The sequence below is a fragment of the Lutra lutra genome, chromosome 11 (assembly GCF_902655055.1).
Source record: "Lutra lutra chromosome 11, mLutLut1.2, whole genome shotgun sequence".
NCBI classification, from domain to species: Eukaryota; Metazoa; Chordata; class Mammalia; order Carnivora; family Mustelidae; genus Lutra; species Lutra lutra.
Genome location: NC_062288.1, coordinates 3,488,943 through 3,516,629, shown reverse-complemented (window position 1 = coordinate 3,516,629; position 27,687 = coordinate 3,488,943). Strand labels below are relative to the sequence as shown.

The window sequence follows — 27,687 nt, the reverse complement described above, 5'->3', positions numbered from 1 at the left end:
TGTCTGGACACAGGAGCACAGGGGCCGCATGGGCCTGACCCCAGCCACGCCATGGCTCTTGCCAGTGCCCCCAGCCTGGCCCCCAGACTGGCTGTGAGGTCAGGGGCTCACCTGTGGGAGGTCAGCACCACCGCACAGCCTCCCCGGGCCTCTTGCAGTATTGTATCCCACAGGTGCCGCTTGGAGCAGGGATCCATCCCAGAGCTGGGCTCGTCCTGAAGGAGAGAGCACACGACGGTGGCTGTTGCAGGTGCACACTGGGACACACAGGCTGCATGAGGCCGGGCCCGGTGGGGGGCGGGGGGCAACCCCACGCTGGTTCTGTGGGGAGCACGGCTTCACAACAGCTGGTGGTCTGAGAGACCGGCCCCCCTTGTTGCACTGTCCACCTCCACAGAACTTCCAAAGAAAGACAGGCAAGAGGAAGCCTCCTCAAGGAGCACCACCGGGTAGCGTGGGCTCTCTTGGAACCCGGAGCCTTCCCCTTCAGTAAACACCAGAGCACTTACGGAGCCACTTTTGAGAGAAACGGTTCTGGACCGTGTGATGCATTTCTGGGCTTTGTGCAGTCAGGGAGGACTAAACACATTTTTCTTAAGAGCTTAGGGTCATCAGCTTCTCCAAAAGAAAAACAGATGGAAAGTGGACCCAAAAAATGGCACCGCGCAGGAAAACACACACCTGCACTTTTCTGCAAACTGGATGACATACGTGTGTAGTTAGAAGAGCAAGCAAATAGTGGTGGTCACGCACTGCTCGGCAAGAAAGCTGATGGGGAGCTCTGCATTTTCCTGACCCCACGCCGGTGTCAGACGCGGGAGCCATTTGTCCTTCCTCGGGGGAGAATGTGGAAGGTCCTGCAAGGCATGTCTTGAACAAAATGCTCCAAACAAGTCCCCTTCACCATGGTCACCATGTGCCATGGGCATCATTCCCTGGCCTGCTTTCAGCTTCCCCAATACACAGGAGTGTATCCCGGCCACTTGCCGATGACAAGGAGGAGGAAACGTGTGTTCTATAAGCCAGGCCGCATGTGTGCAGGGAGGTGCTTCTAGAAGCAGAACCTGGACCCTGGCAGCTGACTCAAGTCTGACCTCTAAGCCCAAGTCTAGGGCCACCAAGGGAGCGGAGAGTAAGGCTGGAGGAAGCAGACGGGGGATGCACTCCTGGTCGGTGTCTCTGTCCTGATTCGGGACACATGCTGGGTGAGACTGAGCCTGTGGAAAGTTCTGCAGAAGGTAACAGACACCATGCCCCATGAGCCCTTTGATGTCAGCCTCCTCTCGTACGGAAAACCTAGTTTACAACCTGCAGAACGGGACAAGTGTTTGTGTTCACTCCCGGATGTCAGAAGATGGCATGCTGCAGCTGTCCTTGACTTGGGGCCGTGCAAAGAAACACACTTAGAGCAAATAAGGAAAATCACCTGCGAGTTCAGAAGACACCCCACTAGATAATGAGAGGCCCCTCTTCCAACACAGGCCTCTTGAGTCCCCTTTAAAACAGTTTCCATTGAATGGACGAGAACAGAAAGAAGAAAGGAATTTGTTTCCCACACGTTTTGCAGCCCCTCTGACTTCATGCACGTGGGAAGCCGTGGGATGCCCTCCAAGGACTCGTATCCTGTCTATGGCACCCAAATCGTGCCTATTTTGTATTGTTTGCAGGATAGGACTTTGAGCTCCTTTGGAAATGCAAGACCATTGGCTCTGTTTCTTGACGCCCCATCACCGGTTCATGCTTTCATCGGGCTGAACTGGATTCACTCCAATTGCCAGACAGACTACGGACAGTCTCGTCTCAACGCCGCTGGTTCACACCCCCCTGCCTGCCAAACGACCCACTCTCCCTGCCATATCTGTCCTACACCTGACACCCACTGACAGGACTCCCCACGGACTCATGTCACAGCCGCTGTGACAATCACTTACCTGTACATAGAAAAGACTCAAAAGTGACACGCTAGATGTCAAGTGCACACTGGTTTTCGGATTGTACTCGGGTTCTGGTGTGATTCTACAATACTGCTGTTAATGGTAAATTTTCACTGCATCCTCAATGAAATTGATAACAGAGACTCTCAGTTTGGGAAACGTTGTCTTAGGGCAAAATGTTCATTTGTTTGGAGAACCCACACTGCAGATGTGAATGTCCTCCCGGGAGAGGCATCCTAGTTGAAGACGCCCAGAGACCACAGATCTGTCCGCTACTCACCAGCAGCAGCAGGTCAGGTTTGCCCAGCAGGGCCAAGGCTGTAGAGAGCTTCCGCTTGGTTCCCCCGCTGTAGGTGGCCACCAGTTTGTCCACGTGGGCCTCCAAGTGTAGACGCCTCACAAGGCCCCTGGCTACCTGCAAGACAGGTGCTGACCTTGAATGCATTGCCATGCTGCGAGGGCCCCCAGACCCGTGTGCTTGGCCCTGCGTGCCCTCCTCCCTCTTGTTGCCCGTGCCCACCCCGCACGCACACTCCCTTCCCTCCCCCAGACTGGCAGAGGATGAGCAGGTGGGGACTCAGGGCCACTCAGCGCTGGAGCCCCGTTCAGCCAGGGCCCAGACGCACAGCCACATGGGGGCCCGAGACCGAGGAGGAAGTAAGGGAAGCAGCCAGGGAGTGGGAGGGCAGGACGGGGCTTCAGAGAGCAGAGAACGGAGAAGAGAGCTTTTAATTTCCCCCAGGCCAAAAATGCTCCCTTTCTACCACGGAGCTGCTGCCAGAGATGGGCACTCAGGGAGATGGGGAGCAAAGACGGAGCATTTCTCACCGGCCACTGCTGGGACCTGCGGCACGAAGCCAGGAGGACGGTGACTGTGCATCACCCCACAGGACAGGGGTTTCTACCTTGAGCACACACAGCACGTCGGGCCCCCTCTCCTCCTCTCCCCGCTCCACCTCCACCTGCCCTCCTTCATACACCCCGGGACCCCACTCCTGTCCTCGTCCCTGTCCCCTCTCCCTCTCCCCAGCAGGCAGCAAGTGTCCACACAGTCCTTCCGCTCCAGCGCCCACCACAATTCCCGCCACCCCGCATCTCGTCTGCTTTCCGTGCCGGCGCGGTGTAGCTTCCTCGGGGGCTGACACTGAGTGACAGACACAACTTAAAACTTTGACAAAAGCGTTCTACGTGACTCTCATGACCACAGAGGCATTGCTGCGGTTCTGTTTTGTGGGTTGGTTTAGACATCATCATATGATCAAACTGGCTGTGATCGTGTCTTAATTCAGATTTAGGAGAGGTGGGGAAGGCTCTGTGTCCTGAGTAACGAAGAAAATCTAAGATAAACAGAAGAAAATTTAAAGTAAAATAACTGAATAAAATATATATTTAAATAAGATACAGGGACTCATGTTCATGATTTTTTGGATAAATGCATACCAGTTGGGATAATCCTAATAATAATGGCCATGATGACATACCAAGAATGTCGGGAAATACTAGCATGATATCTAGGCCTCCCAAGAAAAACCCCCGACAGAAGCACTCAAAGCGTTTTTCGTACCTCCTCAAAATAACACAGAAGAATTAAGAATCTTGAGGACAGGCCTAGATATCAGAGAGTGTAAGTCAAGGGGACACAGAAAACTTTAGAATAAACTCGCCAAACTATGACTGCTGATGTTCATAGGTTATGTTTTCCCAATTCCACAAAAGGTCAATGTTAGGTGCCCAGAAGGGTTCAGTCGTTTAAGGGTCTGCCTTAAACTCAGGTCATGATCTCGGGGTCCTGGGATGGAGCCCACCTTGGGCTCCTGGCTCAGCGGGGAGCCCACTTCTCCCTCTGCTTTCCTCCCTGCTTGTGCTCTCTCTCTCAAATAAATGAATAAAATATTTAATTAAAAAAAAAAAAAGTCAGTGTGGCAGCCTACCCATCCCGGGTTGGACGGCCATAGGGAAGGGTCCAGAACACATAGAAACAAATGCATTGGTTCAATCTCACGCTTCCTAAAAGTCGCTATTTTCAGAAAATCACAGAAAACAGCCTGATAAGCTCTTTCTGCTGCATTTCTGCACTTGGGACTCCTGTCAAGATTACAGCAAACGTGTGGCCCTAGCAATGGTTGGCAAAACACCATGCCGACCCCCAACTGTGTTCCGCTTAAGGAACCTCTCTCTGCTATTGGGTGTTTTTCTCCCATAAAATTCCCAGTCTTTCTACACTCAAGGCAAGAGTTTAGGATTCACTCCTCCTTCCATCCACCCTACGTAATCATGACCCACGCTTAGTAGGACTTCTGTAAGCCTCGTCTGAAACAGTATAACCCTCCCAGAGGTCCACACATGCATTAGTTTGCTTACAAAGCCAAATTCTGGCCACACCATGCTGAGAGCCATGTCCAAGCTCCCCAGGAGATTAAAGATTAAAATGAGAAGGATAAAGGGGGCCCAGGATTTAAAACAGAAAGCCTTTCTTCCAGCCCCCTCCCCTGATTTTCCTCCTGCCCCCCATTCCTCTTGCCATCACTTCGAGCTCCTTCTAGCAAAACCGTCTGTGAACCGAAGAAACTTGCAGGGTAAGAGGCGTGTCTGTGGAGAAAGCAGGAGGTAGTGAGACATGGGGTGGGGAGTGGGAAGAGGGGGGGTTCTCCCTGGCAGGTGAACACAGGGGCAGAATGGCTTCTTCTATCCCAGCAAGACCATCCTATAGAAACCCCAGTCCTCATCCCCAGCAGCACGGTGGGTCGGTGATTCCAGTATGACACAAACCCTTAAATAACTCTACCCATTTCTCCAGCATCACAGACCATGCCACCCCTGCCTTCTGAATCATTTTGGTATAACTTGATGTAACTTCAGAAAAACAAAAAAAATCAGGTTCACTGAATTCAAGCTCAAATATGGACACCACAAAACTATCTAGTGTGGACAACGGGGGAAAATTGAAAACCATTATATCAGCCTGCCAAGCCTGAATCCAAGCCAAATGAACACAGCCTCTCTTTCCCACCTAAATGGGCCTTCAGAGGGCTCGGGGCCGGGGCAGGGTGGTGGTGGTGGTGTGTGGCTCTGAGGAGGAAGAAAACTACATGCAAAATACCAGAGACTGGGCTGTGCATAAGCTGGGACCCTGGGACGCAGAGAAGCCTGGGTGCTGAGGGAGGGAGGGAAGGAGGAAGGGAGAGAGGGGTGCAGAGGGGCTGTCAGGAGGGGCTACCTGCTGGAACAAGGGGGAGCTTCCTCTAGAACCATGGAGGACACAACTGGGGCTGCCCAGGTGAGTAGAGGCAGAGGTCAGCTGGAGGAGAGAACGGGGGTGAGCAGAAGATAAGCCAGGAAAAGACCCCGGCTCCAAGTCCTGGCAGAACTCGGGTGTGGGGCTCAGCTGGGACAGCTGCAGCCCTGAGGAAGATGTGGAATAGGACCCCCGGGCCCAGGGGCCACAAGACAACTCCACATAGCTTCTACTCCCGTAGCCACCAAAGGGGCACAGAGAGGAAGACCAAGACCCTCGGGGCACAAGAAATTGAACAGTACTCAAGGAGCAGCTCACATCCAGATTCTGTCTTCATCAAGAACAGCTACCCGGATCTCTAAGGAAACCCCGCCACCTTCTGACCCCGGGGCTTAGGTAGTTTTCCCAACTGCCCTGTGTCTCAGCTTCCCCACTGGCCAAGTAGGGAATGAGCATCGTATCAGCCTCTTGTGGTTCTGTAAAATACTTAGAATAGCATCTAGCCCAGAGCAAATACTGAAATGTTGGCCAAAAGGATTTTTTCCTGTTAAGTTTGTCATAATGCCTTCTGGGCAGCCAGTGATAAGCACGTGAACAGACACGCCTGCACTCTATTTCCCTAAAAGGGAAGGGAGCTACCCCACCTGGGGACACACATGTGGCCATTCAGAAGGCTCCCGGCACGTAGCAGTTCCTTCTGCAGAATGGTTGCGGCTCCGAGCAAGAGGCAAGGCCGGCTCCGAATCTGGCACCAGGAAAATAAAACAACGTTCCTTCACGGAGGAGTTCCGAGAAATGAGCCGGTGAGCGCGCCAAGAATCAGGAGGTGATCGCCCCGATGGCGGAGTGCGCAAGCCCTACTCTATTAAGCAGAACTTCTCCGCGTGTGCATTTCCCCCAGGGGCCGGCGAAGGGGCCAGCGGAGGGTGGACGCCAAGCATCTGCCTCTTTCATCAGAAACGAGCCGGGGGAGCTGACAGAAATAAACACCTTTTGAAGACAGAGCTCCTGATCAGTCCTGGGTTTCAATGGCTGCTTCACCACGATGAGCAGACCTCTAGAGGCGGACAGTTGTCTTGGCTTGATGAAGAGGGGAGGTCGGGGAAGGAAGTGGGGCCCTCCGAGGACGAGGAGGGTTACTTGTGCTTAAGTTACAGAGCAGCAATAAGAAACGAAGGCTGAAGAAACATTACACACCAGCACATGGAATGAATTTTCATGGGCCAGTGAAGGTGAGGCTGTTAGTTTTGTCTCCCGTGAATTCTGGGACGCTCCCTTTCCTGCAGAATCTCATCGAAAATGCACCACATAAGCCACTCTTTCTGTTCCTTGTTCAGAATCCAGAAATGCAAAGAGCATTCCAGAATCTCTACAAGGGGCAGAAAAGGTAAAGCCGTGCCCCCAGCACCTGCCCTTCCAGTGGCTAGCCCTTGGCACTTCCTCTGAGCTGTCGGTCAAGGCTGTCAGCTCTGCTTGGCTGACCCCCACTCATAGCAGGCGGACGGCAGCTGCCTCTGGCTTTTTCATGACTCTGTCCACCCCCAGCCCCACAGAGACAGAGGAGGGGGGCAGTCTGCAGTTTCTGCCACCTCTCCATCCTCCAGAGGCCACCCGGGGAAGGAGCCAGGCGGGCAGGTGTCAGCCCACTCACCGGGAAATCCTTCCAACAACCCACCCCATTCCACAGGCAGCCTGAACCCTTCCCTGAAAGCCACAGGGAGGGTCTAGGATGTTCGCTCCTAAATAAAACTAACAGCCAGTAAATGCAAAACGAGCTTGGAGAGGAAACAAAGTTGCAAACAATGTTAGCTTTAACCCCAAGCCACTTCCCCTCTCACATCTATTTTAAATACAGGATTAAATGCCACATTAACACCGTTACTGTGTTTCCTTCCGTGTAATCAGATTGGAAACATCTTTCAGGTACATTATGTGGTTTATCCTGGTTCCTTCCCAAGGGGTCAGAGAGCTCTGTTGGGACTGGAGGAGTTGACCAAGCGTTCCTTAGCGGGACCCTCTTCTGGAACAGTCCAGGGAGTCTTACATGAGGGATGCTCGGCTTGGGAATCCCCCGGAGGCAGCAGTAATACTGAAGGTGTTCCCAGCCGGTGAGGAGCTCGTCCAGGGCATCCTGCTGAGGACAGTAGCCAATGCGAACGCCGGCAGCAGCCGCTGAAGCCAGATCCACGACCTCTCTGCAAAGAGAAACAGCAGTACAGCCCAGAAAATCCGGCTCTCCAGACAACACCCATTTCTTCAACCCAGCTCATCCATGCGAAGTTCACCATTGGTTCTTATGTTAAAGAAAAACATACGCAGGGGCATCTTGGTTAAGCATCTGACCCTTGAACAACACAGGGAGCTGGGGGCGCTGACCGCCAGGCTAGAGAAAATCCACGTATAAATTGTGACTCCCCAAAACCAAACTACTGACAACCTATATTGGCAGAAAGTGTTATCGATTACAAGCACATATTTTGTATGTTATAGGTAGTATATGCTGTATCCTTAAAATAAAGTGAACTGGGGCACCTGGGGGGCTCAGCCAGTGAAGCCTCTGCCTTCGGCTCAGGTCATGATCTCAGGGTCCCGGGATCGAGCCCTGTGTCAGGCTCCCTGCTCAGTGGGGAATCTGCTTCTCCCTCAGTCCCTCCCCCAACTCGTGCTCACTTTCTCTCTCAAATAAATAAATGAAATCTTAAAATAAATAAATAAAATAAACTAGAGAAAAGAAAAGGCTGCTAAGAAAATCATGAGGAAGAGAAAATACATTCACAGTCCTGGATTTACTGAAAAGCAAGCATCTCCATCTACGGGATCCCAAAACCATCAGACCCTAGCTGTTCAAGGATCGCCTGTACAAGTGTCAGGCTTTGTTTTGAACCACTGCCTCTGGAAAAATTTTACTCCATTAGTTTTTTGTTTTGTTTTCTTTTTTGTATTCCAACTTTTATTTTCCATGGTGCTAAAATATACATCATATACAATTTATCATTTTAGCAATCATAAGGTATAAAAGTCAGCAGTACAAAGGGCATTCAGGATCTTGGGCCCCCATCACCATCATCCAGGTCCGTGACACTTTTGACCCCACAAAAGTGGGGTCCAGAAACTGGTCACCGTCCCCCAGCCTCTGGCAACCACCCATCGGCTTTTGTGTCTGTGGATTGGTCTATTCTGGGCAGTTTGCAGAAACTGAACAACGTAGGGTACGACTTCTGCGAGTGGCTTCTGTCACTCCGCATGTCTCTTTCCTTTTATGGTAGACAGGCACACAGCCGTTATTTTTTATTTTAAAGCACCACTGCCATTTTATAAAACAGAAGTCCGCGTGTTACAGCAGTCCCCGCATTAACGAAGGGACCAGTTCCGATAACTCCGCCCCGCACCTGGAAGTCTACCGCGTTTTTTCATTCCGTGACCATGAGGCACAAGAGAGAAGAATCACATAAAGAAGGAAGAGGGGGAAAATAAGACTAAATAAATAAATAAATAAATAAAAATTTTAAAAAGGAGGAGGGGGAGAAACAAGATTTAAAAAAAGGAAGAGGGGGTAATCGTCTTGGTAATGAATAGAGTTCTGGCTGTTAGAGCAGCCTCGGTCTACAGGAAAGCTGCACAGAAAGTGCTCGAAGTTCCCACACCCTGCCTCACCTCTCACCCAGAATCCGCCCCCCCCCCATCATGACCCTCCCGCTTTGCTCTGGTGCTTTTGTTTCAATGCATGAACCCAGTGTGAGACTTACTCACTAAGGTCCTTCCTTGACATTCGAGCTCACCCTGGGTTTTGTGCATTTCTGTCTGCTCTGTCCCACTCACGACTCCCCGTATCAACAGTGTCGCAGAGAACTCTCCATTGCCTTAGAGATCCTCTGTGCTCTACCCCGCGCACCCCGCCCTCCCCTCCGCGGCAACCGCTGGTCTTTGTACTGCCCGAGTATCTTCGCGTTTTCCAGAAAGTCACAGAACTAGAATCATGCAGCACACAGGTCTTCGGAGAGCCTTCTTCTGTTAGTGAAACGCATTTAAGGTTCCTCCGTGTCCTCTCATAGCTTGTTAGTTGTTCCTCACTGGTGAATAATATTCCATTCTTCAGACACACCCCGGTGCATTTATTCATTCATCTACTGAATTTTGACAATTTCACTGCTGTAATTTGATGATAACGCTGCCGCGAGCATTAGTCTACAGGGAGGGTGGGCCGGTTGTGCATGGAAGTTCTCAGATCATCTGTACGAATACCCAGGAGCAGGGCGGCTGCGTGATATCGGAAGGTCACGGTTTGTTTTGTAAGAAAGTCACAAACTGTCCTCAGGAGTGGCCCTACTAGGTTCATTTCCAGTGAACAAGAGCTCATATTCCTCCCCATCCTCACCAGCATTTGGGACTGTCAGCATTTGGGATTTTAGTCATTCCAGTGGGTGTATATATACCTGTTGTATGCGAGTGCAATTCCCTAACAACGTACAATGTTCCCCGTCCTCTCCTAGGTGATCTGTACATCTGCTTTGGTGAAGTATTCCTTCAGTCGTTCTGACCATATTCTAATTGGGTTATTTATTTTCTTCCTGTTGGGTTCTTTGTATCTTTTGGAGACAAGGTTTTTATCAGATACACTTTCTGAAAATATTTTCTCCCAATCAATGGCTCATGTGTTCTGTCCCCTCAAAGTGCTCTTCACAGAGCAGACTTTCTGTTTATTTTAACAGAGTCCAACTTACTCTTTGATCTGTATGATAATTAGAAGTGTGGTTGTTTAATCCCTGAAAATTTGGGGACTTTCCAGCTGTCTTTCTGTTATTGCTGGCTTAATTCTATTGTCCTCTGAAAGCATATTTTGTACGACGTCTACTTTAAAACTGTTAAGGTGTGATTTGCCGCCCTGAATGCCGCCCTCCTGATGGTCTTCCGTGTGAGCTGGAGAAGAAAGGGCATGCTGCCGTTCCAAAGCAAAATATTCTAGAAACGTCAATCAGGTCCATTTGATTAATGGGCTGCTTGGTTCAACTCTACCCTGACCCATTTTCTGCCTGTGGGATCTGTCAGTTATCGAAAGGGGGATGCTGATGTCTCCCAGCACAGTGCAAGGTGCACCCTATTTCTTCTCCCTCGGCTCTGTCACCTGTCCTCCCAGATTCTGACTTTTGGGTTTACACACATTACACACATCCTGCAGAGAATTGGCTCCTTTGTCATTCTGTAATATCTCCCTTTACTCCTGACCTTTTTTTTTTTTTTTGCCCTAAAGTCTGCTGTATCTCAAATTAATGTGGCGCCTCGAACTTTCTTTTAATTAAGTCAGCATGATGGAACTTTCTTTTCCCCATTACATATTTGGATATTTTTAACATTTTAAAAAATATTTTATTTATTTATTTGACAGACAGAGATCACAAGTAGGCAGTGAGGCAGGCAGAGAGAGAGAGGGGGAAGCAGGCTCCCTGCTGAGGAGAGAGCCTGATGCGGGGCTTGATCCCAGGACCCCAGAATCATGACCTGAGCTGAAGGCAGAGGCTTAACCCACTGAACCACTCAGGTGCCATTTGGATTTCTTAAAGATTTTATTTAGTTATTTATTTAGTTATTTATTCTTATTTACAGTGGGAGAGTAGGGGGGCAGGGCAGAGGGATGGAAAGAATCCCAGGAATACTTTGCGTTGAGTGTGGACCCCGACATGGGGCTCACTCTCACGACCCTGACATCAAGACCTGAGCCGAGACCAAGAGTCAGACGCTTAACCGACTGAGCCACTCAGGTGCCCCATCTGCTATGTTTGTAACAACTTTCTATTCGGTCCCCTTGCTTCTCTTCCCTTTCTTTTTCTGCCTTGTCTGGTTTTAGTTGAGCATTCTATGCAATTTCATTTTCTCTCCTCTCTTAGAATATCCATTATACTTCTTTTTAAATTTGTTCGCGGTTGTTCCAGAGTTCATAATATACATTCACAACCATTCCAAATCCATTTGCAAAAAAAAAAAAAATAATATTAATAAAGTGGAAATATTGTAATAACAGAGTGTTCTCAATTCCTCCTTCCCTTCCCACATAGGATTACCACCATTCCTGTCACTCAGCCATAAGCTACAAGAACTGAATACAACGTTGCTGTTATGATTTTAAACAAACTATTACTTGTACGATCGATTAGAAATGATAAATGTAAAAGGTCTTCAATTATTCTTTCTCTAATGTTCATCCATTCTTCATGCAAATCTGGCTTTGCGACCTCTATTATTTTCCTTCTTTCAACATTTCTTGCAAGACAGGTCTGCGTGACACATGCCTTCTGTTTTCATTTCTCCTTCACCTTTGAAAGATAATTTCATTGGATTCAGAATTCTAGTGTGTGGTTATTTTTATCTGAAAGCTTTAATATTCCATCCCCTGTCTTCCTTCTTTCATGGTTTCTGAGAAGTCCAATGTCGTATTTATCTCTGTCTCTGTAGGTAAGGTTATCTGTCCCCCATGCCAGCTTCCTTCAAGAATCAGTCTTTGAGGGGCGCCTGGGTGGCTCAGTGGGTTAAAGCCTCTGCCTTCGGCTCACGTCATGATCTCAGGGTCCTGGGATCGAGCCCCATGTTGGGCCCTCTGCTCAGCAGGGAGCCTGCTTCCCCCTCTCTCTGCCTTCCTCTCTGCCTACTTGTGATCTGTCAAATAAATGAATAAAATCTTAAAAAAAAAAAAAGAATCGGTTGTTGACTTTTTACAGCTTGAATATCATATGATTAAGTGTAGGTTTTTGGTGTTCCTCTTATTTGGTGTTTTGTAAACATCTTCATCTGCACTTTGTGATCCATCATACATTTTAGGGGAAAAATGCAATCATTATTCAAATATTTCTTCTGTCCCTTTCTCTTGTACTCCTGCTGGTATCACCATTATGTTTGCATGTCAGGTGTTGTAACTATCACAATTCCCTGATACTCTGTTTCATCTTTTCTTTTTTTTCTCTTAATCTATCTGCAAGTTCACGGATTCTTTTCTCCACTGTGTCGAGTCAACGGATGAGCCCATCAGGGGCGTTCTTCCTTCTCTCATTCTTTTTATTCTCATTCTTCTCTCTGACAATGTTTCTTTTGATTTCTAGCATTTTCCTTCTTTTTTTTAAAGATTTTATTTATTTATTTGACAGAGAGAGAACACAGCAGGGGAAGTGGGAGAGGGAGAAGCAGGCTTCCCATCATTCAGGGAGCCCAGTGCAGGGCTCAATCCCAGGATGCTGGGATCATGACCTGAGCTGAAAGCAGAAGCTTAACGACTGAGCCACCCAGGCGCCCCTAGCATGTTTCTTCTTAAACAGTGTCCATCTTTCTGCTAACATTACCCATTTGTTCTTGCACAGTGTCTACTTTTCCCATTACAGTCCTTAGCACATCAATCAGAGTTATTTTAAATTCCCAATCTGATACGGCACCATCTGCCATATCAGAGTCTGGTTTTAACACTCGTTTTGTCTCTATGGAATCTGTTTTTTGTCTTTCAGGGTGCCTTGTAATCTTTTGGTGGAAAATTGGACATTATTTATCAGATAAAAAGAAATTTAGGTACAGGGTGCCTGGGTGGCTCAGTTGGTTAAGCCTCTGACTCTTGATGTCAACTCAGGTCATGATCTCAGTGTCCTGGGATGAAGCTCCACATCGGGCTCCCCACTCAGCAGGGTGTCTGCTTGTCTCCCTCTCTGTCTGCCCCTCCCCTCACTCACACGCTCTCTCTCTCTCTCTCTCTCTTTCTCTCTCTGAAATAAATAGGTAAGTCTTAAAAAAATAAAAAAAGAAATTTAGGTAGATGTGTCTTTCTTGTGAAGGTACATTTATCCAGCTTGGAGTTAATTTGAAATTCTCATTTTCTGTAGATGAGATATCAGAGGGTAAATCTCCTCAGGTGTCCTGTTTTTATCTCGACTGTTGTCTTTGAGCTTCCTGCAGACTTCATCGTAAACAGGGTCTGGATGTCACTTCTTTGAGCTGTGATTCCCTGTTACCATACAGAAGCCTTACTGAGGAGGTGGGGAGGGGTGTGTGGAAGGGAAGTGTCTATAAGCCTATCTTTACAAATCAGTATTTTATTTTATTTTATTTTAAGATTTTATTTATTTATTTGACAGACAGACATCACAAATAGGCAGAGAGGCAGGCAGAGAGAGATGAGGAAGCAGGCCCCCTGCTGAGCAGAGAGCCCAATGTGGGGCTCGATCCCAGGACCCCAGGATCATGACCTGAGCTGAGCCACCCAGGCGCCCCCAGTATTTTATTTTAATATCTTAAGGAATTTCTGCACTGTTTTCCAGAGTGGCTGCACCAACTTGCATTCCCACCAACAGTGTAAGAGGGTTCCCCTTTCTCCACATCCTCTCTAACACACATTGTTTACTGTCTTGTTGATTTTGGCCATCTAACTGGTATAAGGTGGTATCTCCATGTGGCTTTGAGATGAATACTCAACTTTTCTATCAACATGGATGGGACTGGAGGAGATTATGCTGAGTGAAATAAGTCAAGCAGAGAGAGTCAATTATCATATGGTTTCCCTTACTTGTGGAGCATAAGGAATAACATGGAGGACATGGGGAGATGGAGAGAAGTGAAGTGGGGGAAATCGGAGAGGGAGATGAACCATGAGAGACTGTGGACTCTGAGAAATAAACCGAGGGTTTTGGAGGGGAGGAGCGTGGGGGGATGGTGGTCCTGGTGGTGGATATTGAGGAGGGCACATATTGCATGGAGCACTGGGTGTGGTACATAAACAATGAATCTTGGAACACTGAAAAAAAATTGATTAAAAAAAAAAAAAGGAAAAGAAAAGAAATCAGTATTTTAGTGAACCTGAGCTGGGCATTTCCTTCCCCCACATCAAGGGCTCACGGGGACTGGTGTGGGGTGTTGCCCTTCCCCTAGGCTGGGTAGGCATTGTTAAACCCCCACTGGTTACGGTCTAGTAAAAATATTTCCTATTAGGAAGAACAGAGGTCTTTGGGCATATTTCAAAATGATTACTCTTCTCCCCCACAGGAGCACCAAGAGATTTTTCTACAACACAGTGGCAACCTCATGAGACTCTGGGAAATAAAACTCACAAAAGTGCACGGGCCTGAGACCAGGCCCACTGGGTGTCTTCATCTCTCAAGGGAACCCACACTGAACTTGTAGCAACTCATCAGTTAGAGCTTAAGGGTTCCTACTGATGCTGGTTCCCCTGGTGAGTCAGGACGCTGTGAATCTACTGGTCAGCCTCTTCGTGTGGGCAGGCTGAAGAGTGCTCTGTGACCTCAACGGTCTGACGAATCTAAGAAGAGTTGCTTATTTTGGGTTTATTCAGTTATTTTCCTGTTGCAAAGATGTGAAAGAGGATTTCCAAACCCTTGACCTGCTGGACCACAGTCCAGCATCAGTAACTCTTCCACTAGGGTTGTGTTTCGTTGTTCCTAGGCTGTCTGCCTCTGACACATGAAGACCACATTTTAAATATCTCTCTCCATTCCCTATGTAATCTACCTCTCGCTTACTCATCAATTCAATGAACTTTTATTTTACTTGTATTTTTTTTAAGATTTCATTTATTTATTAGAGAAACAGAGAGAGACAACATGAGCAGAGCAGATCGGCAGAGGGAGAGGGAGAAGCAGACTCCCCGCTGGGCAGAGACCCCCCCCCAACACGGGGCCCAATTTCACCACCCCGAGATCACAAGCTGAGCCAGACCAAGAGCTGGACACTTACCCAACCGAGCCACCCAGGTGCCCCACTGTGTACTTTTTTTATTCCTTTATACAGTCCATATCATGTCCATATTCTTTTCTCTTTAAAGTTCAATGGGGGCTTCTGTCATGAAACATTTTCCCCTTCGTGTTATAGAACTTTCCTTTTTCAAATCCTAAGTATATTATGTTTTAGTAGTTTCTTAAAATTTCATAAGTCCATATATTATTTTCACCGTTCTACTCCTTCTTCTCTGTTCCAATTAGTTTTTGTACAATAACAGTCGTGTTGTACCTGTTTAGTTGTTCACTCATTCTTGTACAAGGCAAGAATTGGTTATGAAAAAAAGACACAAAAAGTATTAAGTATTGGTTGGATATGGAAAAACTGAAACCCTTGCACACTTTTGTTTAGAATATCAAATAGTGCAGGTGCTATGGAAAACAATATGGCATTTCTACAAGAAAAGTAAAAAACAATAAACATTGACCATATGATTCAGTGATTCTACTTCTGGGTATATACTCAAAAGAACTGAAAGCAGTAATATACATTCATACATCAATGCGTGCGTCAGTGCTCACAGAAGGATTACTCACAACAGTCAAACGGCAAATAGCCCAGTGTCCACTGATGAATATATATCGTCCTTGAGAAGTAAAGAAATTCTGACACATACAGGAAAGGAAACAAAGGCAAAACCAAACTACTGGGACTACACCAAAATAAAAAGCTTTTCAACAGCAAAGGAAATAATGAACAAAACAAAAAGCAACCTAGTGAATAGGAAAAGATACTTGCAAATGACATATCCAATAAAGGGTTAGGATCCAAAATATATAAAGAATTTTTATAACTCAATACCAGAAAATCCAAATAATCCAACTAAGAATTAGCAGAGGACCTGAGTAGGCTTTTTATTTCAAATAAGACCCTCAGACGGCCAGCAGACCCATGAATAGATGCTCAATGTCACTCATCATCAGGGAAATGCAAAACAAAAGCACCATGAGAGTCCACCTCACACCTGTTAGAATGGCTAAAATCAACAACACAAGACATAACAGGTGTTGACAAGGATGCAGAGAAATGGGAAGCCTCTCGCCCTATGGGTGGAATGCATGCTGGTACAGCCGCTCTAGAAATAGCATGGAGGTTCCCCAAGAAGTTGAAAATAGAGCTACCCTACAACCCAGCATCGCACTACTGGGAATTCACCCAAAGGATATAGAAATACTGATTTGAAGGGGCTCCTGTGCCCCTATGTTTATAGCAGCGATGTCCACAATAGCCAAACTATGGACAGAGCCCAAATGTCCATAGACTGATGAATGGGTGAAGAAGATTTGGGGGGTATGCCCAGCCACGGAAAAGAATGAAATCTCGCCACTTACAATGATACGGATGGAGCTACAGTGTATTATGGTAAGTAAAGTAAGTCAGAGAAAGACAAAAATCAGTTGATTTCACTCTTATGCGGAATTTAAGAAACAAAACAGATGAACATTGAGAGAAAAAAGAGAGAGAGAAAAACCAGGAAATAGACTCTTAACAATAGAGAACAACCTGAGGGTTGCCGGAGGGGAGGGGAGTGGGGGGATGGGCATTAAGGAGACGCACGTTGCAATGAGCACTGGGTGTTGTCCGTAAAAGATGAATCCCTAACTTCCACTCTGAAACAAATATTATGCTGTATGTTAAGTAAGTGGAATAAATAAAAAATTGAAGCTACAAAAAGTAATAATAAATTTTTAAAAATTAAAAACCCTCAAAAAATATAAAAACACAGCTCATACAAATGGTGGATTTTTTGGTAAATCATATATCTAAGAATGTACTTGTTCTGGAATATACAAGTAATGCCTACAACTTATGAACAAAATTGCAAGTAACCCAACTTTTTAAATGGGCAAAGTATCTGAATATAGATTCCTCCAAAGATATACAAATTGTCAATAAGCATAGAAAAAAATATGATTGGCACCACTAGTCATTAGGGAAATGTAAATCAAACCCACAGTGAAGTACCGCTTCACACCTGCTAGATGTGAAGGGACAGAATATGCGATTGGGAGGGCGTGGAAACATTCTAACCTTAGTGCACTACCATTAGGGATATAAAATAGTGCAGCTGCTTTAAAAAACAGCTTGTGTTCTCAGCTGCTCCGCTGATTTATCTGCTGTATGTGACCCAGGATGACTCCCGGCTAGCCACTCAAAAGATCTGAAAACATACAGCTACCAAAAAACTCACACATTCCATGTTTGTGACAGCATGACCCAGAGTAGTGAAACAGCAGAAATGCCCTAATGTTCCTCCGTTGAGGAACGGATGGAGAAAATTTGAGACATTCATTCAACTGAACATTGTTCAGTCATGGAAACAAAGTACTAACACGTGCTACAACACAGATAAACTTTGAAAACAATACGCCAAGCAAAAGAAGAGAAACACAAATCGGGTTGTACGAGTCCATTTTTCTTTAAAGATTTTATTTATTTGTTTGACAGACAGAGATCACAAGCAGGCAGAGAGAGAGGAGGAAGCAGGCTCCCCACTGAGCAAAGAGCCCGATGCGGGGCTCGATCCCAGGACCCTGAGATCATGACCTGAGCCCAAGGCAGAGGCTTTAACTCACTGAGCCACCCAGGCGCCCCAAGTATGAGTCCATTTTCATGAAATGTCCAAAATAGGCATGATCTGAGAGACAGAAATGAAATTAACTTTGGGCAAAGGCTTGGGGATGGGGAAGTAGGGAATGATTGCTCATGGGACAAGGTCTCCTCTCAAAGCAACGAACATTTTAGGGAATTACACCCTGGAGACAGTTGCACAGTTTTGTGACTACACTGAAATCCACCGGATTGTTGCATTTAGTGTGAATATTACGGTGCATGAATTCTACCTCAAACAGAACAGTTTGTCAGCATATGTCATCGTCTACGAAAGCTAAAAGGCACATGCCATCTGGAAGCCATTTCATTCCTTAATATGCACACAACATAAATATCTTCATGGGTTCACCAACGAATGTTCTAGAACACCCATAGCACGTATCTGCCACTACTAACCCAAATAAACAAACTATTACAGCACGAACAGTGCAGCTTTATTTCACAAACGTGTTGCTGCCACAGAGAAGACACTCACCACGGAGTAGACACTGTATGGTTCCTTTTCTGTAAGATTTTATTTTTTTTGTGAGACAGAGAGAGAGAGAGAGTCCACGAGTAGGGGGACGGGCAGAGGGAGAGGCAGACTCCCCTATGATTAGGGAGCTGGATGAGGGGTTCAATCCCAGGATCCCAAGATCATAACCTGAGCTGTAGTCAGAGGCTTAACTGACTGAGCCCCCCGGGCGTCCCCGTATGATTCCACTTAAATGAGTTTACAAACAGGCTAATCTATGATGATGGACATCAGCACAGTGCTCATCTGCCGTGTGGACGCTTCTCGACTGAGACCATCCATGACGGGGCTTCTGGGTCCCGGCATGGTCTCTGTCCTGGGGAAGCTCATGTGCATGGACTATCACAATAAAAATTCATCCAGCCTCGTATTTCTGATTTTTAGCTATTCTACATCTCCATGTAAATTTCACATTTTAAAAATGGTTCATCTGCACGTGTTAACTTATAAAACTCCTTGCACCAGTTTCAGCATGGAAATATGTTTATCTGGGTTCTGCTGGAATGAGTTTTCCTGGTCTCTTAACAGCCCCGCCCCAATCAACTAACTAGCTCTATGACAATTTAAATGTATGCAATTTATTTTATTTATTTATTTTTAAGGATTTTATTTATTTGAGAGAGAGAGAGAGAAAGAGGGAGAGAGCACATGAGTAGGGCAGGGAGAGCAGCAGAGGGAGAAATAGACTCCCCGCTGAACAGGGAGCCTGATACAGGGCTTGATCCCAGGACCCTGGGTTCACATCCTAAGCCAAAGACAGATGATTAACAGACCCAGGTGCCCCGAAACTTCTGTGTAAACAGTACAAGCCATTTAAAGATGTCGGAGATCTATTTAAATGCTTCTTCTCACTGCTCAGTGGCCCCAAGGCCCCTCCTGCCTCCGCAATGCTCACACCCATGTTTACTCCTTCCCGGCTGGGGTCTCTGAGATGCAGAACAGGTTAGTAATGGCAGCTGGGGATGCGGGAATTTAACAACAGAAAGAGTACGATCGATCGTCCTTCCGTCTTCAGAACTACTCATCACCCAGGACCCTAATGGCAGCCTAAATTCGAGTGACATGGGAGTGACATTTTTATTTTATTTTAAGATTTTATTTATTTATTTGACAGAGACACAGCAAGAGTGGGAACACAAGCCAGGGGAGTGGAAGAGGGAGAAGCAGGCTTCCCGCTGAGCAGGAGCCTGATGCGGGCCTCGATCTTGGGACCCTGGGATCATGACCTGAACCACTCAGGTGCCCCCGAGAGTGACATTTTTAAATTAAGGACAAGCTTTCACACTGGTGTGGAATGAAGAGCCCTTTCCTCTACTGTCAGGGCAGAACATCTTCTGTTGGCCCTGCAAGTAAAAACATTTGCATTTGCTCTGAGTTAATGGACACTGCCTTGCTCAAATCTTACACATAGGACATCTGGCATTTATTAAGAATGGCATCCACTGCTGTGGGTAGTTTGGTAGAATGTCTGCAGAAAGGAGCCTGGGGCTCCTGAAGCAAAGTGGGGCTAGGTCTTCAAATAGCATTAAAGACACATTAAGTCAAAGCATCCTGTGGCCTCTCTAGGTCTGTTTTGTTAACCCAAATACCTGCTGTTCTGTGAGTAGCTAAAATACTTTATCAACATGTAGGAGAAAATAATTGTTTAGAGAGATCGATCGATACCTCAGAGTTTAGGTGAACAGGACCCATTTCAGTGGTGATTTGTTATAATCCAGATGGAGACACCAAGAGGGCACAGCCCTGTGGAAATCTGCATAGAAAAGGTCACACGACAATGACGCTATGGGATGAGGCCAGAGGCTAACATCTAAGCCAGAGTTCACCCCACCTGACCTAGAAGATGAGCCTGTGGTTAAAATCTCAGCCTGTCTGGGAGTGATGCTAACGAACCATTGTGTACATCAAGCCTGCTGTCAATCACATTTATGTTATTAGAAAACGCTCTGCTCTATCTCATGGTTTGCACACCCCCAGGTGTTGGTTACCCGTACCCGATAAAGGAGGTCACAACGTTCTGTATGCTTTATGCTTCTGCACCTCTTGGAAAGGCAAGACATTTTTCAAGCGAGGATCTGACATAAAAATGAACTCCAAGTGGCTTTTATCAGGATGTGAGCTGACCAGCTTTTCCCCCCACTTTCTTTATTTAATGATGTAACCCAGCAAGGAATTCTGAAAATTAAATAGAATGTTTTGAGCCTTCTGAGAGGTCTCTGCCAAGCCAGTGTTTCAATATTCAGGAAGACTTTGCCTGGGTTCTACCTCTCACTTCACGCATTTAATTCCCTTTATATTATCAGCAGTCTGTAAGGCACCAGAGTGAGTTATAAAAAGAGCCAACACAGAACAGCTTTCCTTCCGAGTCAGATTTTTAAACCTGTCTGCCTTCAAACTGATTGATGCTTTATGGCCACTGTCCACACATCACCCCAGGGGCTACCCACTATTGTCCCCCAGAGCCTTCGCCAGGTTCAGGGCTGTTTTCACAACCGGTTCCTGAGTAACGGGACTGTCCATGAGCTGCTCGTTGGCTCTTGGACAGGAGCCATGTGTTGGGAGAAGCTTCTGAGCCCATGAACAAAGCCAGTAACTGGATCTGAACCCTCCATGCTGGCTGCACATCGTTTCAGAAAGAATGTCATGCCTCCATATTGTTTTCTTTCCTAAACATGGGTCAGTAAGATGTTTTTACCTCATCTTCTAAAGGCTAGAATAAGTCCATTCCCTGGGTTTAAACCTACACACACACACACACACACACACACACACACACCCCACAGATTTTACCATCTGTACTCATAAGTGATATGGGAAATTCAAGTGCAGATATCAACCATATTTAGAAGTATCATTCCTGTGAGAAACCAAGTCTTTCCAACCAGCATAAGAAATAAATACTGACGTCTACACAGTCTAGGGTTGTTCAGCCATAGGTACACCAGGTCAATGAACCATCATCCTGTCAAAGCCATACCTGAGTAAGTCAGACCATCAGCCCCACCACATCTGGCATTTTCCTTTTACTTCCACCCACAGATGTTAAAGAGAAGGAGGAAGGGAATGAGTGCTGGGACTGAGAAGACAGTCACCACTAACCCCACACTCTGTGACCAAGGCAAGGGTTTCACCGGCCTGACCTTCAGCTCTTCACCCATAAGAGGAAGGGGTTGAGCATTTATTGAGGAACTACTAGAGAGCTCATGATCCAACAAACTTACCGATGAAAAATGAGACACAATGTGACAGGATATGTCAATGGTAATATGGTCAAGTGTTGCTTGGGACGGAGTGAGAATAATTCTATCTTCCCAATGGGTGGCCATAGACTTGTTTGTGCTTGACTCTGATGGACAGCTGGAGCTCACCAGATATAAGAGGTACATGGGGAATATAGAAATAGGGTGAAAAAAGGAACACAGAGAACATGATGGGCATCAGAAATTGTATGTGATGCTGAGGAAGGCTTGGCTCCCATGCATGGAGGGCACCCACAGGAGAACGGTGTATACAGGGGACTTTTATGGAGAGCTAATGAACTTAGAAAATATACAAACTGATTTTTTTTTTAATTTGACAGAGAGAGATCACAAGTGAGCAGAGCACTGGGCAGAGAGAGTGGGGGAAGCAGGCTCCCCGCTGAGCAGAAAGCCCAAAGCAGGGCTCAACTCTAGGACCCTGAGACCATGACCTGAGCCGAAGGCAGTGGCTTAACCCATTGAGCCACGCAGGCGCCCCTACAAACAGATTTTAACATTAAAATCTCATGTTAAAACTTTCACACAGCTCGATAGATAACCTCTAAGTTTGAGATTGCTTCTGCCAATCTTTGGACAAAGGAAATCAAATGTATCAAGTTGGTATTCCTACCAAGCCTGACCCTCAGCAGCCTATTTGATTCATTAAAGAAAATAGGGTCCCATGTTAGAATAACCTCAGGGAAAAAGGATTGTAAATTGATGAAGACCTCAACCTAGCTTTTGTGTTTAAATGTCTACAAAAGGAAGCAATAGCCCCGATATTCATCTTCAGTGAACATTATCCTTTAATGAACAAAATGCTGAGGGACATTCTCTGCTGGGGTTTTCAGAGTTTTTCTAATATCACTTTGTAATGAAACAAACAGATAACCCAAGATGATTTAATTCCAGTGGTAGGTCAGTATAGAAACACAGAAAGATGTGTGTTAGCGTAGGATACAGCCCCGGTGCAGAAATAATAAATTACGCCCCACACTACATGTGAGAGGTCAGCAGTTCTCCACATACTGAAGGAATTTTCCATTAACAAAGGAAATGACGGAGGGGTGGGAGCCTGGGTGGCTCAGTCAGTTAAGCGTCCGACACTTGGTTTCAGTTCGGGTCATGATCCCAGGGCCGTAGGATTGAGCCCTGCATGGGGCTCTGTGCTGAACCGAGCATGGAGCCTGCTTAGGATTCTCTCTCTCTTCTCCCTCTGCCCCTCCCTCCCTCCTCAAACTCTCTCTCTCAAAAACAAATGAATGAATGGATGAATGCACAGATGAATGGATGAAACTCTCAGCTCTAGTGGTGCAACAGCTCTGTTGGCCGGGATGTCAGAATGACACCCCAAATAGCATAGACCCATCTAAGGTAACATGTTAGCAGACATGCAGTAAATGTGGACAGGTAATGTGTACAGAACCAAGCTTTTACACTCTGAACTCAGGGTATCCCCCTCCCCTGGGAAGCCTGAGGCAGAAGGCACCATGTATCTCCTGGAAACCATCAGTGAACAGTGATAATCTGGCCTGCCCCAATGACGTCAGTGTTGATGGTTGGTCTGTGCCCTCCGCCATGTCTAGGTTCTCCATACAACAGACACCACTGTCTCTTACAGAATAGGAAGGTTGGATCCAAGAGACACTTTGCTCCAAGAAAGGAAAATTCAAGAATACAATTGTGTTGTGGTGCCTGCGTGGCTCAGTCAGTTAAGTGTCTGACTCCATTTCAGCTCAGGTCATGATCTCAGGGTCATGAGATCGAGCCCTGCATTGGGCTTTGAGCTGGGCATGGAGCCTGATTAAGATTCTCTCTCTCCCTCTGTCCCTCCTCCCTGCTTTCTCTCTCTCTCTCTCTCTCTCTCTCTCAAATAAATAAATAAATCTTTAAAAATAATAATGAGATTAGAGTTAAAAAAAAAAAGAATATAATTGTATGATAGAGAAATGGCTCAGTATGTGCAGATGTAGAAATCCAGTGAAATAGTAGGAGGGCATCAGTATGGAAAGTGCGGAACACTAATGATAAACACCCCTGATATGATGTGAAAACTGGAAAGCTGGATGAAACGAGTGAACGGTTAATATGATTGTAGCAGCAATGTGTCTTTATGTAGTGTGTGTATGTCTGTGTGCAGGACAGGTAAGTCAGAGATGATGGAGACATGACAGATACATGAGAGACATGATAGATACACACATGCATAACACATACATGATAGATGGGTACATATAAATTATTGATAGATACATATATAATGCATATGCACATGATAGATGATAGATATGAGTAGATGATAGAACTTTTTTTTTCAAAACTGGGACTATAATAAAAATCACTTCGTGTAAGATTATAGACGTTTTCCCTTCATTGTAAATGACATCAGTATTGTAAATCACCATTTAATTTAAAATGGGAGAGAAACGAATTTTCAAGTAATTCCTAGTTGGTGAGGTTATGGTTTAAATGACTCTGATCTGGGACTCAAGTTAGTCTAAAGAAAAATCAGGCTTTTATAAGCAATAATGAGTCCTATGCCTTTTTTGTAATATTGGTATTACGGTGGTTTAAATGAAGCACAGTAATGTGTGTACAAGTTCCTAAGTGTGATACCCAGAACACCTGGCAATGTGATGGTATGTTAGTGCCTAATAGTTATTGCTCCCGAGAATTCTGATAGCATCACTCAAGACGGAAGGAAGCCAACGGGGGAGGGCAGAGAAGAAAGGTCTGCCCCAATTGCATGCATTAAAATGTAACAGACTCCAAAAATATTGGTCTGACGTGTGACAAGGACGCCTGTCTTTTTAAAAATTTTATTTATTTGAGAGAGAGAAAGAGTGAGCACAAGCAGGGGGAGGGGCAAAGGGAGAGGGAGAAGCAGACTCCCCGCTGAGCAGGAAGCCCAATGCAGGGCTCGATCCCAGGACCCTGAGATCATGACCTGAGCCGAAGGCAGACAATCAACCAACTGAACCACCCAGGTGCCCCGAGAATGCCTGTGCCTTAAAAGAGTTTTTCTAGTATTTATTATTTAATTGCCTGACAATTTAACACATGATCATAATACAAGATATGGAAAGGAAAGGAGCGAACAAGGAACAAATAAAAATTATCCATAATCCCTACTCAGGGACAGCTACTGACCACCTGCCGAGGCTTTCTTCCAGCTCCTTCCTGCACGCTGCCATTCTGTCCTTTCTGTTTATATTCTTGCTGCTGAGAACTTGGTCTTTGGTTTAATTCAGCACAAGCTCAAGGGAACCTCCTGCAACCATGGAAGTGTTCTGTATCTGACTGAAACAGACACTGTTAAACTCATATACTCCCCTGCTCGTGCCACTGACTTGGATTTATAAGTGAATGTATTTAAAAAGTGGAAACTTAGAGGCACCCGGGGGGCTCAGTCAGCTCAGCGTCTGACTCTTGATTACAGCTCAAGTCAGGATCGCAGGGTCCTGGGACCGAGCCCCGTGTCAGGTTCCAGGCTCAGCACAGAGTCTGCTCGGAATTCCCTCTCCCTCTGCCCCTCACCCTCAGATAAATTAAAAAAAAAATTATTAAGTTTCAAAGCCATGCATGGTTAGTGGCTGCTGTTTTGAACATACACAAGCCTAATTTTACTTCTTTATGGTCTTTTTCTCTCTTCTTTCCTTAAGATCGTATCTGTATGTTTGGATTCTGCAGTTTTCCTACAAAATGTCCAGGTATGAGTATCTTCTTAATAGTTCTGCTTGAGAAGCATCGTGGTTTTCTATGAGAAATATTACGTAATGGCCTCAGGGAAATTTAGTAACATCATTACTAAGTTAGAAGCATCTTGAAATACGTGAAGTTGTAAAGTTTCTGAAAGGAAGTTAAAAGTTCCCTACAGTGGCCAAGAAGATGATTTACACAGATGAATCAAGGAGCTATACTTCGAGATCTCTGACCATTCCTTGTGGGCAGCCCTGTTTGCTTTCTAAAGTGCAAATTAAAGTGTTGGTGTTTCACCAAAAAGATGACATATATTTCTATGTATTATATATGTACTGTAGGTATATGTACATATGTATTATAATATATAACAATACACACACATACCACATCTATATACATACACACATATATGACCAATACAAATTCAGATAAATACTATAATGTGAGTGTATATATGTCTGAGAAAGCTAAAATTTTGCCATATAAAAGCTCTTTTTGAAAGAAATACTTTATACATACACGTATATACACACACATATGTGTATATATCATATATATATATATATATCTGTGTGTGTGTGTGTTATATACACAATCATGTTGCTGGGATCAGAGTGAACGTCTTACCGATTACGGGGAGTAAGAAGTGGGATCAAGAACAGGCAGGGGCACCCCGGTGGGCTCATTCAGTTAAGCATCCGACTGTTGGTTTCAGCTCACCCCAGGGTCCTGAGGAGTTGGCTCGTCTCCCTCTCCCTCTGCCCCTCCCCCTGCTCGTGCTCTCTAAGATAAATAGAAAAATCTTTTAAAAAAACAGATCAAGAGCAGGTAAGAGAGGTGAACTGAAAGGAAACAAGCTAACAGGGTTTGGAGTTTGCTCAGTTTCCTATCACCCTGTAGATATCTACCTGTGGGTAATCATCAGTCAGCAGGACCAGCACAAAGCTGGCACAGCCTGATAGACACAAGGCTGCTAGCAACTCGACATTGATGAACTCGTGTGACACACAGAGTGCGAAGGGCTGGCTGGTCCAAGAGCTAACAGAACCACACCTGAGCCTCACAGAGACTGTCCGTCCCTCGCAGCCAGGACTGAGGAGTGATTGCCCCATTGTGAGGCTGCGCAAGTTATCCCTCTGGAAACTTCCAGAGTCTGATCTGCTTCCAGGAAGGGCCAGGCCAGCATCGGTTGGCTCTGAGGCAGTGCCGGAGTCCTCTGGCTACTCTGGTGACAATCACTGGCCTGAATTCCAACAGCAAGCAATCTGGCAACTTCTATGTTGAAAACTTGGATTCAAATTCTCTGCCCCTTTCCAGAAGTCCCGACTTCTGCACCTGGGGTTAGGTCGGTCAGGATGAGGTCCCCCTCCCCAGGCTGTCACAACCATCAGATGAGATCACAAATGCCAAGTGTGATGCTTGGTGAACACTAGAGTCACAGTACTTTGTAATTACTGTGATTAGCACTTATTCTGTCTAGAGAGGCCACAAACAATCCACCTACACATCCGATGGTGTCACAAACGAGGCAATAGGGAGGGCTGGGGACTGTGACAAACTAGGAAGCCTACGTTCTGACCAAGTGCAGTCCAGTTCCAACATGCATACGTTGATCGTTGGCCTGGGGTCTTTCCATCTGTGACCACTGGCCTTGAACCAGGAGCTCAAGATAATTTAAACCAAATTATAATGGTCAGTTATGAAATTCTAGACCTATTCTCAAATTGGAGGACACGCATTCATAGACATTAATAAATTAAACAAGAAAAGAAAACAGCTCTGTTCCTGATAATAGAACCTCAGAAAACACACAAAGGGGACCTCAAAATAATGAACGACGGTGTCGCTGTGTTCCAGTTAGCTGTGGGTAAGTTATGAGCTTCATAGGCAGGAAGATACACAGTGGCTCTCTATGTAGTTAAGGATTCCATTGTGTTCTAATTACCCATTTAATTCCTTGAATACCAATGTGCAATTAACATTACAAATAATCAAGGTTAAAAATATAATTAATGCAAGTGTGATTTAGTTATAATTAAACTAATTACGCAGATATGTAGCATAATAAGGGACTCGCAGGCCATTAGGGAGATGTAAATGTATTCTTTCTTTCAAGAACAGCTATTTGAATTTCATTTTCCGATTAGTTTACAAATGATGGGATGGGATTATGAACAGGAGTCAGGCTTCCAGGGATGAGGAAAATAGACCACACATTTTTTTTGTTGGCTTTGGAAATTCAGATTCTTTTGTCCATCTGTGCTGGTAGAGAAGTTACGGAAACACACCACGCACACACACCTGCACGCACTCACGTTAGCGAAGAAACAGAAACACACCTTCCTTCTACAGTTGCAGGGAAAATCAACAGCATAGTAACCCGAGACAGCTTCCTTTCCATACACGCAATTCCCTTCCAGAGTCTTCAACAGGATCACGCGTAACTCAAACACTCCCCAGCCTATCAGTCCTGCTGCCTGCTGTTGAACAGGATAGTTCGAAACACTGATTTTTTATCAACTAACGCAGACCAATCAAAGCATAATTGTATCTTTGCCCACAGACGCAACAATTACAACAGTAAAGAGCCAACACAGACAGGGACGTCTGGGCAGCTCAGTCGGTCGAGCGTCTGACTCTTGGTTTCGGCTCAGGTCAAGATTTCAGGGTTGTAAGATCGAGCCCCACATC

The 27,687-nt window shown here is 45.8% G+C and overlaps 1 protein-coding gene across 1 annotated transcript in view; it reads right to left on the bottom strand.

Annotated features, from left to right (window-relative positions):
• ABCA13 (ATP binding cassette subfamily A member 13) overlaps positions 1 to 27,687 on the bottom strand; it is a 340,662-nt gene that overhangs the window by 27,819 nt on the left and 285,156 nt on the right. The window contains exons 57-59 of the mRNA XM_047695838.1: positions 7,214 to 7,364; positions 2,215 to 2,349; positions 112 to 215 (exon numbers count right to left, since the gene is read on the bottom strand). Coding sequence (XP_047551794.1) covers positions 112 to 215; positions 2,215 to 2,349; positions 7,214 to 7,364 — 390 coding nt within the window. The remainder of the gene's footprint in view (positions 1 to 111; positions 216 to 2,214; positions 2,350 to 7,213; positions 7,365 to 27,687) is intronic.